The 14,303-nt window shown below is 42.3% G+C and overlaps 1 protein-coding gene across 1 annotated transcript; it reads right to left on the reverse strand.

Annotated features, from left to right (window-relative positions):
• Positions 1 to 2,539: 2,539 nt before the first annotated feature.
• On the reverse strand, positions 2,540 to 3,643 carry LOC130590821 (uncharacterized). Its single transcript, XM_057393383.1, has one exon. It carries the CDS (start codon positions 3,641 to 3,643, stop codon positions 2,540 to 2,542), a length of 1,104 nt encoding a protein of 367 aa, XP_057249366.1.
• Positions 3,644 to 14,303: the final 10,660 nt, after the last annotated feature.

Consider the following 14,303-nt stretch of genomic DNA (forward strand, 5'->3'; position numbering starts at 1 on the left):
ATACCATTCCCATACCTCTCACTTCCTCGGCTAAATTATAAGGAGGTGAGGAGGAGGTGTCACTGACTCGGACGAGCTCCCCATTATTTATCAACAGAGGGGGTCGGCCGATTTTATTAAAGAAGAGAAGAAAAACTTAGCGAAAAAAACAAACAAGGCGTACCTGGTCGGACGAAGAAGATGGAACCCGGACTTAGAGAGAGAAAGAGCTCTAAAAGTAGAGAGAGAAGAGCAGAAATCTCAAATTTAGAGAGAGAGAGGAATTGTAAAACTGACAAAATCTCTCTCCTCTCTCCCTACTTATAGGCAAAAGTCCTCGGTTTTCGTGTCCCGCGTCGAAATATGGACCGGGACCTGCGCTTTCGCCACCTTAATGGGCCTCTCAAATGGCCCAAAACTGTTCAAAAGACACAGCTCCAAGGAATGTCAATCGTCACAAAGGTCATAAATGACCAGAAGTTGAATCGCCACCATGTTTTCAAGCACCCCAATAATCCACCGTTGCCACGTGGCATTTTGGTTTTCAAGAAACTATTAAGTTCACCAGCTCAAGACTACTAGTTCACCAGCTCAAGACTACTAGTTCATCAGCTCAAGGTTACCAGCTCGGTCACTTCAGCCAGCGGTTCAGCATCTTAGGCACCGGCTCGGACAAGCATGGGGCTCATTGGCCCCTCATCCGAGCCGCGTCCAACCAACTCGGCCCAAGGAGGCTCTCCTCTTTGGTTGAATAAGTCTCCTAAGTCCCAGATTGACTTAGCGAGAGCAGGCACCGGCTCGGACAAGCATGGGGCTCATTGGCCCCTCATCCGAGCCGCGTCCAACCAACTCGGCCCAAGGAGGCTCTCCTCTTTGGTTGAATAAATCTCCTAAGTCCCAGATTGACTTAGCGAGAGCAGGCACCGGCTCGGACAGCATGGGGCTCATTGGCCCCTCATCCGAGCCGCGTCCAACCAACTCGGCCCAAGGAGGCTCTCCTCTTTGGTTGAGTAAGTCTCCTAAGTCCCAGATTGACTTAGCGAGAGCAGGCACCGGCTCGGACAAGCATGGGGCTCATTGGCCCCTCATCCGAGCCGCGTCCAACCAACTTGGCCCAAGGAGGCTCTCCTCTGTGGTTGAGTAAGTCTCCTAAGTCCTAGATTGACTTAGCGAGAGCAGGCACCGGCTCGGACAAGCCTGGGGGCTCATTGGCCTCTCATCCGAGCCGCGTCCAACCAACTCGGCCGAAGGAGGCTTTCCTCGTTGGTTGAGTAATTCTTCTAAGTCCCATATTGACTTAGCGAGAGTAGGCACCGGTTAGGACAAGCATGGGGCTCATTGGCCCCTAATCCGAGCCATGTACGAGCAATACCCTTCCATTTCTCTACGGGACCGGGTCGGCGCGTGCCTCTCCTCTCCTTCCAGAGACCGGGTCGGCACATATGTTTTCCCCTCTCTCCGACGAGACCGGGTCGGCGCATATGTTCCCCCTCTCCTCTATGAGTCCGGGTCGGCGCATACGCCTCCCCTCTCCTCGAAGGGACCGGGTCGGCACGTGCCACCCCTCTCCTTGAAGAGACCGGGTCGGCACATGCCTCCCCCCTCCTCAAAGAGACTGGGTCGGCACATGCCACCCCTCTCCTTGAAGAAACCGGGTCGGCACATGCCTCCCCTCTCCTCAATGAGACTGGGTCGGCACACGCCACCCCTCTCCTTGAAGAGACCGGGTCGGCACATGCCTCCCCTCTCCTCAAGGAGACTGGGTCGGCACGTGCCTCCCTTCTCCTCCAGGAGACCAGGTCAGTCTGGGCTCAGGGCTGTCTAGGTTCCGCCACGAACGGGAGACACTTCAGCAAGGCCTCGATGTTTCCCATTCCTGGCGTGGGGCTAATTGTTTGGGCTTATTTCCTGGGCTAAGCCAGCTTCCTGGGCTAAGCCAGCCAGAGACAATTAAACCCAACAAAGCCTTAAGCCTCCAGAGGGCCCCACCTGTGATAGTGCCTCCCAGCTGTTAGTGCCCTCCAGCTGGCCTACAGTTGGGATATCCCAAGCACTATAAATACTCAACCCCCTCATCAAAGAGAAGGTATTGAATTCTTACCTAACAAATCAGAGCATCTCTCTCTAGACTTTATCTCTCTAAGCTTGATCACTGACTTGAGCGTCGGAGAGGCGATCCCGGAACAACCCCCGGGGTAGTCTAACCATTACTTTTGCAGGATTCCGGCGTACGGACTTTGGACTCAGGACATTCAGATCTGACCCGGTATTCCCTAAGCAAAGGAATTAGCATCCTTAATTTCTAGACAGAAACAAAAATGATTTGTTCTCTTCTCAATATTAAGCTTGAGCCATTGTCTAATTTTCATTTAAAAGTAGACGATCTCTTACGAGATCAATTGATCAGTTACATGGGTGATTTGAGTGGAAAAGTTAGGGAGTAATTTATTATGGACTAATCAATTAAGAAGAATTGGTAGTGTAATTCATGGGCCTTAAAAAAAAGCACAATTTTTTTTTTTTTTTTTGATAAGGAGAAAAGACTTAGGCAAACCGCCCATTAATCAGGGGGCCAACCTAAAACATCCTTACGGATGATAAGGGAAAAATCCAGACAATAAGGGGGAAACCAATATAACAGCGAGGAGTAAGAATGCGCCTTTTTAGCCATGAAATCTGCCGCCCGGTTTGCCTCACGGAAGCAGTGACAGAAACGACACTCCGAAAATAGAGCAGCATCCAACCCAACATCAACCAGAATGTTAGATATTTCCCAGGGAACACGCCAAATATGCCTCATAGAGTTAATAACTACCAAATTATCACCTTCCACCACCAACTTAGGGATATTCAGCGAAAGGGCTCCTTTAATGCCCGCATGCAGAGCCCAAGCTTCTGCTTGAACAATGGAAACATACTGCCCTAGCGACTTAGCTCCAGCCAGCAACACCTCCCCCTCCGTATTGCGAATAACAAAGCCCAGGGCTGCATCCCCATTTCCCAGCTTAGAACCATCGAAATTTAACTTGCAGAACCCCTCAGGAGGGGGATTCCAAATAACTCGAGGACCCGACCTCACACCCTTACTCTGCAAAGGAGGTCTCACCAAGCACCCCTCAGAATCCTCCACTTGCTTTATGGGACCACCAACCCATTGCGCAAAAAAATGGCTAATCAAATAACTAGCCTTCCTAGGCGAAAAACCCTCCTCATTAAAAATAACTTTGTTTCGACAAAACCAAATAAACCACCAAACACAGGCCAATTTCTCCACTGACGCCTTATCAAGAACTAGATGACACTCCTCAAACCAGTACCTGAAGGAAGAAGAAATCGACACATTTATCAAATCCGGAATTCCCGGCCAACCCTCAGACACTTGCAAACACTCAATTACCTGAAGAGTAAACGGACAAGCAAAACACAGATGAGCAACTGACTCAGAATTATGACAGCAAAGAACACATTGTTGAGGAACAAAAACTTTACACTTCTCAAGTCTATCCTTAGAGGGCAAACCATCATGGCACGCTTTCCAAAGAAATAATTTTATCTTAGGAGCTACATTAAGCTTCCAGATCCAGCCGAACTCAACCTTCTCAAAATTTAGGATTAAGAACTCCCTGAGCAAGCAAGGCACCCGTTTTGACTGAGTACTGGCCATCTGCAGTCAACCCCCAAAACAAGGTGTCCTCTTGAGGAGAAGAAGGAAGAAAAATGAACAAATCTTCTCCCCAACATGAGCTGGAACCAAAACAATCAAGCCTAGCTCTATCCCACCCCCCCGTCACAGAAAGAACATCACAGACTGAAAGAGCCTCACTCCCAGGAGGGGGACTAACAATTTGGCTAATGGGGTACTGAAACACCCAATTATCATACCAAAAACTAAACTTCTACCATTCCCAAGTTGCCAGCGAAGCCCTTTCCTGAACATAGGCCGCAGAGACATAAGTCTCCTCCATTGCCACGAAGCAATAGGAGACACCCTGTGAGTTAGCACATCTTGAGACTTAAATATTTTCTTTTTACCAAGCTAACCCACAGATTGTCATGGCTTTGAGAAGCTGCCAAAGGAGTTTCATCTGAAGAGCTACATTTTAACATTCGCTTTACGAATGCCCAAACCACCATAATCTTGGGAAGACATATCCTGTCCCACCCAATCAAGTTAGCTGTCTTATTCATGGTGTCTTATTCCAGAAAAAATTACGGTAAGTTTTGTCTAAACCCGAGAGCACGGGTTGCGGAAGATAAAAACTTTGCATTTGATAATTGGCTTTAGTTGCCAGATTAGCCTGAATCAGCACTGTTCTACCGGCTTGTGAAAGCGAGTTAGCTTTCCATTTCGGGAGCTGATTCACCACCTTAGAGCTAATCACTCCAAACGTCTCCTTGGTTACACGGGAATCAATAATAGGGCAACCCAAATACTCCCCCAAAGTGCTAACCTCTGTCATTCCCAGTAACGTCGCAAAGTTCCTTTGCTAATAGCAAACATTAGGGGAACATTGAAACGCAGATTTATGGAAATTCACCAACTGACCAGACATTGCGCATATTTATCAAGAATCTGTTTTATGCATATACAACTAGCGTCCGAGGCTTTTGCAAAAATCATAGTATCATCTGCAAAGTGAGAAAAGGGATACGCACACCCGATTTTCCAATTGAAACACCAATTAATTTATCCCGATGAAGATTAGCTGCAGAAAGTTGTCTGGCAAGCAGCTCAGCACATAAAATAAAAAGGTAAGGAGACAAGGGGTCACCTTGACGAATGCCTCTAGATGGGCTGAACCTCTCCCCCGGAAGGCCATTGACAAGCACTGAAAACGACGGGGTAGAAATACAACTTTCAATCCATCTACCCACTTTGCGCAAAATCCTAATTTCTTTAAAGAGGTTAATATATACCTCCACTCAAGCCGATCGTACGCTTTTTCCATATCGAGCTTGATTGCAATCCACCCCGAAACACCTGATTTTCTTTGAAAGGAGTGGAAAACTTCATGAGCTATTAGAATATTATCCTGAATAAAACGTTCTGGAACAAAGGCCCCCTGAAGAGGGTGGATAATCTTACCCAACACCGTTTTAAGGCGATTAGTCAATACTTTGGAAATGACTTTATAGATAGTGGAGCAAAGACTAATTGGTCTAAAATGATTCGCAGAAGAAGGATTTTCAATTTTTGGGATGAGAGCAAGAAAAGTATGGTTAATTTCCTTCAGGATGTGGCCAGAGTGGAAGAAAGCGCGCACAGCTCGAATAACAGAGTTACCAACTAACGTCCAATATTTTTGAAAGAAAAAGGGAGGATAGCCATCAGGACCAGGCGATTTATCCGGAGCAAGATCAAAAACTGCTGACTTAATCTCCTCGCTGAGACTTCAGCTACAAGCTCCAAATTATCATCATTCAGAAATAATTGGAGAAAGAAGCTGGAAGTCACCTCCTCATCAAAGCCACAATCAGGGTTAGAGACAAACGTTGCTCAAATTCTGACGAAATTGCTTTGGAAATCTCAGCTGGAGCAGAATTACACGATCTACCGCCGTTTTAAAACTTTTTATTTGGTTTCTACTTCTACGAATCGACGCATGAGTATGGTAGTAACTAGTATTAGCATCCCCCAAATGAAGATAGTTTACCTTGCTCTTTTGTTTCCAATAGTCATGACTAAAAGAAAGCAATTTATCTCTTTTCTGTAACAGACGATCCTGTTGACATGCTAAAACAGGACTCAATGGCAACTCAAGAAGTTGAGCTTGGATTTGATTAAGTGTTCATCAACCCTTCGAAGTTGTCTAAAAACATTACCAAATTTAAATTTATTCCATGACTTAGCCTTTTCTTTAATAATTTGCATTTCTTTGATAAAATAAACATATGAGATCCATGAAAATGCGTGCACCAGGTTTTTTTAACTAACGTATCAAAATCCTTTCGTTGGCACCACATTTTTTCAAAACGAAAAGGGGGTGCTTTGAAAACCTGATGATTAGTGAGATCCAATGAGATTTGGCAATGGTCTGATGAAGTAAAAGGATGATGAATAAGCTTAGCTTGCGGGAACCAACTAAGCCATAACGGGCTCGCTAGCCCCCGATCCAATCGCTCTAAAATATTATTAGGACCAGCTCGTTTTTTGCGCCACGTAAAACGCGAGCCATGAAAGGGGAGATCAATGCAGGGAAGCGATGCTAACAAAAAATTTATATTAGAGGCCCGACTTATAGAGAAGGGAGCCCCCCCTAATTTATCTTGTTCACAGCCAATATCATTAAAATCGCCCAAAATAACAAAAGGGGAATCTAAGGAATTAGCAAATTGGATGACTTCCTCCCAGAACTCAATCTTATGGCCATTCTGCGGCGGAGCATAAACAAAAATAATAACAAAACTTAGATTCTCATTAAGCATAGTCACTGAACAAGCTATAAATCGGGCACCTTTGGTTAGAACAACAAGATTAAAAGGAGATTGAATATTTTCTTTCCAAAATAACCAGAGACCACCAGCTAGGCCTAATGTGGGAACATAGTCAAAAAAGGAGAAACCACACTGATTGGCAGTTAACTGAGTAGGAGGAGCTTTAGACTTAACTTCACAAATCATATAAATACTAATCCGGTTGCTAGCACAAAAGTCCTTAATATCCGAACAGGCATTCTTCTTCAACGCGCCTCTAATGTTCCAAAAACCCACAATCATAATCTAAAAATAATAATTATTACAATCCAGAGCTTGAACATGATAACTACCGGAAACAGACTATAGTAATACATAATTTGAAAACTAAAAGAAACCAGCCAGGAAAAACATCTGCTACTTATTCCCAGCACCCGAAGAGACTGAGCCTCAAGCCCGAAAACAACAAGAGAACTTTCAATCCAAAACCAATTCAACTGGACAGCATCAAACAAAAGCATAACAAAAGGATGAAAATTCATTGATGATAACCAAAAGATGCTAAGAGAGAACCTGGGGAAGGGGGGAGAGCAAGCATATGAGAAGCTAATCCTCCTGCGCCACACACAGCGAAAAGGAAGGAACAACCTAGCTTCCCATAGCATTACAAAAACTTGCCTATTAACAATACAAAAAAACAAAAAAGCTTCTAATGCATAATTATTCCTACTTCTCCAACTACACAACCTTCCCATCAAACTAAATGAAACTCCCATCAAATAGCATCTTCAAAAAGTAACCAAAAACCAATCCCTAGATCAATTCTAACCATAAAAAACTTACGGCTTGGACCTCTTCAGATCAGAAGAAGCTGAATCGTCCTCATTGTTACCCTTTCTTCGCTTGGCAGCACTAGATAGAGAAGAGGGAGCCTTAGAAATCTCCTGCTCAACACCCATGGCATGAATGTGCTTAACAATGGAGCTCTCTGAATCGATAGATTGAAACGAGGTTTCAAGCATTGGCTGAACATCACTAATAGTTTTTTCATCATCAGCAAGAATCAAAGTATCATTCTCAACACCAGAACCATACACAGAAATCCCACCGAAATTCTGATCAGACAACATTTCCAAGGGGCCGAAAGAATTACCTTGACAGTAGTTATCCGGATAGATTACCTGAAGAGGGACAGGAGAGAGCCCAACCTCACCAGCCAGGGGTGGAGCAAAAGAAGACCTTGCTCCCTCACCATTCTCACAGTGAGAGAAATCAAGCATAGCAGCCTGAAAGCAAGTAGAAGAGGGCAACTGGAGGGGGGCAGCATTACTAGCAGAATCATCATCAGAGTCACTCACGCATTCACAACCAGGGGGAATAACACACATTACTGCCTTACCTTTACCTGCCCATACTGAGGGACAGTAGCAGGCTTAGGGATAAACTGGGAAGGCTCACGAATGACAATACCATGATCTTTACGTTTACCCACAACAGACGCAGACTTAGATAGATGCACAGCAGATTTAGTAAAAGCATTCTTATTCCCAGCATTTCTAAAAACTGACTTAGGCTTCGCTTGTACCACATTGGCTTCCACAGCCCTGGTAGCAAGCTGTTCATGCCTAGTAGCCAGCGAGAGAAGCTCAGCCAAGTGCTTTTGTTTAGGGCTTTTTAAGAGAGAGACAGTGACCTCCTTCTTAGGAGCATGCAATAAGGGACAAGTATCAATAGTATGGTCCTCACAACCACAAAAGGAACAACCAGAACTGAATCCAACCAACAATGACATAACCACACACACGACCACCAGCACGAACCAACTCAGCATACTCAAGAAGAGGGGCAGAGATATCTACCCGAATACAAGCGCGAGCAAAACGAATTTTGTTTCTTAAAAGAGAATTAGAATCGAGCTTAATAAGCACCCCCACATTATTAGCAGCAAACAAATTAGCAAGAGATCAAATTCAGTAACTCAGTAGGAAAGCGAGGAATGCGAACCCAAAGATCCACCCATTTAATTTCCTCTAGAAAAGGGTCAAAATTAGGTCTCCAAGCTTGCAAAACAAACAAGTCCCCTTGGACATGCCAAGGTCTTTCCGACCACACAAGATACAAATCATTAGGATTCGCAAATTTTAATAAAATCCAGTGATTACCCATATCAAGAAACTCAATGTCCCCTTTCACAAATTTCCATTCTGCCTTAGTTCTAGAAATTATGGTACGCACATCAAGAGGCTCACCTAACATCTTACCAATCAAGCAAGACTTGGAAAGCTCCTGAATATCTCGCTGCACCTGAGAAAGCTCATCCACAATTACCGCTTCAGGGAAAGAAGCATCAGAGGGAGGGTCCTGATCACCAAACCCAGCAGAGGTAGGGACATGCATCCCACCACTACACTCACCCATCACAGGGGCTAACCCAGGCTCAGGAGGAAAGACCTCCTTCACAGGGACAGCATCTGAGCCAATAACAGCTTCTTTGAAATTCATTAGCCAACTTAAAAGAGAAGAACAGTTATTAAACAAAAGGAGAGAAAAAAGATAGATACTAAGAGTTACGAACTGAAGAAAGGAGAAGATGAGAAGTATGAGAAAAATACTTACCCAGCAAACCTTTTTATAGGGTCTAAAATGCACACAAACAACAGGAATGCCAATCTTGAAATCCTTTGACAAAGTGTAACTTACCATCGCCATTAATGCTAAAGTAGCCTTCTGCAAATTTCGTCTGAGTAAATGAAGAACTGCACGCCAAAAAATTGAAAGAGGAAAAAACAAAATCCCTCCAGAATTGAATGACCACACAACAAACGAAAAGAAACTTTCCCTCAGCACACAAACTCTCTGACTCACATTAAATGCACAAACCCTCAAGAGCCAATAGAAAGCCCCCCTTCTCAGAGAAAACCCTAGTTCAAGCTTAAAGGACACCAAATAATGGCACCCAGGCTGTAACTCATCATCAAACGCTACTAACAGTAGCTTTAAAGGAGAACTAACCCTATCAGAGTAGGGTGAAAGCCAATAATGATAGCTAATAATCACCCCTATTATCGCCATAAACAAGGCAAGGATAGAGATAAACCAACACGAAAAGATAATTAATCTTAGGGAAAAGCAGCAGAAGGCTATTGAATTGGGATTTCTGTATGAATAACAAAGATTACCATAAAGATATGGAAACTGAATCAATTTGGGCGAAAATTCTAGGGTTTCTCGAGGGGACTTTGGGGGGTTTTCCTTTTCTCTCTTTCTCTTTCTCTTTCTAGCTTTCTCTCTCATCTTTTTTTGTTTTCATGATTTTTAAAAAAAAAAAAAAAAAAAAAAAGCACAATGTAATTAGAGATGTCCATTGCACATGAAAAAATAGGGTGCACTAATATTGATTGCGCCGTAAATTGTATGTGAATGGAACTTACTTTTTAAATCAAACATCTAGATTCGTACTCCCTCAAAAAAAAAAAAAAAAACCTCTAGATTCATACTACTTACTAGACCAATTTTAATCACAATACCATTATTCAATTAGGATTGTTAAAGATGAGATTTCCTTCTCATAATCCGAGTAGTTGTAGAAGTCAGATTTGGAGACAAACTCTGCAATATATAATCAAAGTGCCTGACCTTCTTTCCTCCTAAAAAAACAGAAGTGCTTGATCCATAAATTTCAAGAATTCAAGATTATAGTCAGAATATTCGTATAGAACTACTTTAAGCTAATAATAGTGTATAGCAATCATGTCATCAAGCCAAGATCAACATCGTAACCTATATCCAACAAACGTTGAAAATAATTTTCAAGATTTTGTTGCAAACGTCTTAGTTAATCGATCTCAAATGCAAGTGCTCAATGAGGCGAATGAGCTGCTTCTGTCTATCATCAACATGGACTCAATGGAAGAAGAATATATAGATCAGTTGGAATTTACATTTTTTGCGAATAATCAAGTAACATCTAGAGCCATGGTACCAACAGACACCTCGACTCTATTAAATTTGAAGAGGGTAAAAGTTGAAGAAATAATGGATAATCTCAATGATGAAGTTTGTTGTTCACTTTGCCTTGAAAACTGGGCTAAGGAAGAACAAGTGATGATTTTGCCTTGTGATCACATTTTCCATGTTGTTTGTGTTGAAAAATGGTTGAACATCAACCATTTTTGTCCACTTTGTCGTTTCGAGTTGCCGACTGCTCCCATAAATGTATAAACAAGGATCGGATGGAGTCGGACAGTTATTTACAATAGCAACAATGTTTTAGGACTCAAAGTAGGCATTATTGTTTTTCTTTGTGCTTGTATTATTTGTTTTAGCTTGTCCAAGAGTTGGTTAGATAAATTTTCTCCAATGTTCAACGACATAGTCAGGGATTTCTCATAAATTTTGTATATATGTGGTTTTGATTTCTTATAATTTGTTCAAGGTTTATTGGTTACAATTTGCTAGAAATCAGAACTTGTATAACTTGCAGGGGTACAAATTCCATATCAGTTGGAGTGGCGATCCTAAATAGTAAATACATACTAGAACAGCAAAATATATCAACAACTGAAAACAAACCTAATTACCAATGAACATATTTTTAAAACATGTACAGGGAGATGATATGATTTATGAACAACGCCAAATAACATACTAAGGATGTCTTAGCCTAATGGTTAAGATTGAGGTGTTGTGAATGATAGATTACAGTTGATTTAGAGATTCAATTGATCGAAGTTTGGGAGTGTTCAGCTAGTTCTTGAAACATCTGGTTCCTATTCTTGTTTATGTTCGAATCACTTGATTGTTGCACTTCCAAGATTAAATCTTTTAACCTAAAAACTGAATTTTGGCTATATGTAACTCAAATATTGGCTTTGATTTACATAAGTACATAATTTTTCAAATCACATAGCTATTAAGGTTTTGGCCACATGAAAAAGTACATTAAAAATCGAATTTTCTGTACAAGACCTATTTTAATCACATTATAGTATAATACTGTTAATGATAAAGATTGACCTTGTCAAATTTTATCATATTGTTGCTCATTCTTAGTCATAGCTATCTTATTCTGTTAGTTTTAGATATCTTTTACTTAGCATATTCTATTATATATTCAGATTCGGATACAAACTTATGGGTGTATATAATCAATGTGCCTGACCCTTATTCCTCCATAAACAACGAAAGTGCATGATCTTTGATCTTAGAATTTCAAGATCATAACCGATAATGTCATCAAGCCAAGATGAAACGGATACCCACTTCGAGGGATTTGAAACGGATACCCACTTCGAGGGATTCGAAACGGATACCCACTTCGAGGGATTCGAAACGGATACCCACTTCGAGGGATTTGAAACGGATACCCACTTCGAGGACTTCGAGGGATTTGATATAGATAGAGAGTTGATTAACTCTTTAAATGCAATGCAAGACCATGCAGAACAATTGGTAAATCAATTGGAAGAACAAGCTATATCTATTGACGAAGAGTTGAACGAGTTATTTGATAATTTGAATGCAGTGGACGAAGTCTATTTACAAGAGTTAAATACAATTAATCCCGGAGTAGAAGACCACCAGAACGACTTCGGGGATGATGTAACATTCGGAGCTTATCTTGTCTTATGTGAATCTATCTTATTCGCACTTATCACATCTTACCTTGTCTTTTATGAACTTATATTATTATTTTATGTGCATTTATTAAACATGATGAATTGATGATGTTTGTGATATTAGTTTATTGTGAAATTGTTTTATTTGATGTTTGCAATTTTTGGTATGAACTCATGAATTATATGAGTGTAAAATTATTCTGTATAATTTAGCAAAAACAGCCATGAAATAACCTGCAAAACTCGTTGTTGATGACTTTGTGCCTTTGTTATTGGATGATTGATCTTATTCGTTAATTAGATAATAGTGAATGTCTAATTTGTTTAGTGATTAGACAGGACTTAGATTATCAGCATACTTCATTCTATAATGATTATCAAAAACAGATTGTTTAAAAGTCCATTACTGTTTTAATACTTTTTTTTTTTTTTGAGGGGAACTACTGTTTTAATAGTTTAGAAATAAATATAATGCTGTTTTCAATATGCAATAGTGCACAGTTATGGAGTGTTGTTTTGTTATTAGAAAGAATTTACTAAATTGTTATCAGATTTTGTTATTAGAAAGTATTTATTATATGAGTTCATGCATTACTGCGTAAAGGACTATTTTTTAAAATTTGCCCCGGGCCTAATAATACTCGAGAACAATCGTGAAAATAGTGTTTCCTCAGAAATTAGCATCCAATTAGTTGTAGAAGTTAGATATGGATGCAAACTTAACAATATAATCAAAGTGTTGACCTTTTATCCTCCAAAAAAATAGAAGTGCTTGCTTCTTATTCTTAAAATTTCAAGATTATATTAAGATTAACAATAATAGTATATAGTAACAATGTCATCAAGCCAAGATGAACGCAGTGCAACGACATGCTTAGAATATTTGTTGGGGTTGAAGGGCCACCAAGACGACGCCGGGGATGAAATAACATCTAGGGCCATGGTACCAACATACACCTCAGTCTATTAAGTTTGACGAGGGTGAAAGGGGAAGAAATAATGGCTAATTCTTAATGATAAAGATTGTTCGCTTTGCTTCAAAGTGGGCTACGTAAGAAGAAGTCTTGTTATTGCCTTGTAACTACATTTTCCATGTGGGTTGTGTTGAAAAGTGGTTGAAAATCAACCATTTTTTGTCCACTTTGTCGTTTTGAGTTGCCCACTACTCTCATAGATGTATAAACACGTAGTCGGATAGTTATCTACAACGTCATAGTCTTTCTCCTATATATATCATGGAGGTCAAGGTTTTATCTCTGTAGTAGGATAATTTTTTAAACGGTTTTAATTTTCACCAAATGTCCTCGAGTTTTCAGTTTATTCACGAGATACCCTCACACTTTTGAAAATACACGGAGTACCCCTCAGTTTTTAAATAATACATCCACGTGCCCTTAGTGACTAACGGCGGTTAACGCCGTTAGTTTTAACCCATATTAGACCCTAATTAGCCCTAACGAACCTAACTTAATCCTAACATCTAACCCTATCCCAACCCTAAACTCTAATTTCAAACCCTAACCTCACTACCACCCAACCACCACCCCTCTCCCACCCCACCGTTGCAGCCGCCACCCCCTCTCCCACCCCACCCCTGCAGCCGCCACCCCTCCCCCACCCCACCCCTGCAGCTGCCACCCCCACCCCCGCAATCTCACAGCTTCCCCCTCACCCACCCATCCCCGCAACCACCCACTCCCTCCCCCACCCCCCGCAGCTTTCGCACCCCTTCCCCTCACCTTGTCGGTTTTCGCACCCCTTCTCCCCACCCCCCGTCGATTTTCGCACCCCTTCCCCCCCACCCCCGTCGGTTTTCGCACCCCTTCCCCCCACCCTCGTTGGTTTTCGCACCCCTTCCCCCCACCCCTGCCGGTTTTCGCACCCCTTCCCTCCACCCCTGTTGGTTTTTAACTCGCGCAATTAGATCAGGAGAGAAAGTCGCGCTTGGGTGGCAGAGGGTTGCTGCTCTGCGAGGGGTGGCGGGGTGCGTGGGGGAGGGCGGCTGCGGGGATGGGGGAGGGGGAGCTGCTGGGGTTGGGAGTGGGGGAAGGGGAGCTGCGGGGTGGTGTGAGGGTGTGGGAGGGGGTGGTGGGAGGGTGGGTTAGGGTTAGTGGATTAGGGTTAGAATTAGGATTAATTAGGGTTTAAAACACAAAATTATGATAAATGACTAACGGTGGTTAGGAGCTGCAGGGGTGGTGGGAGGGGGTGGGAGGGGTGGTGGGAGGGTGGGTTAGGGTTAGAGTTAGGGGATTCGGGTTAGAATTAGGGAAAATGAGTGTTTAAAACACA

Source organism: Beta vulgaris, chromosome 3 (genome assembly GCF_026745355.1).
Source record: "Beta vulgaris subsp. vulgaris cultivar EL10 chromosome 3, EL10.2, whole genome shotgun sequence".
Taxonomy (NCBI): Eukaryota; Viridiplantae; Streptophyta; class Magnoliopsida; order Caryophyllales; family Amaranthaceae; genus Beta; species Beta vulgaris.

Bases quoted from the DNA above. Each gene is read 5' to 3' on its own strand.
- LOC130590821 (XM_057393383.1), bottom strand. From the start codon at position 3,643: ATGGCCAGTACTCAGTCAAAACGGGTGCCTTGCTTGCTCAGGGAGTTC.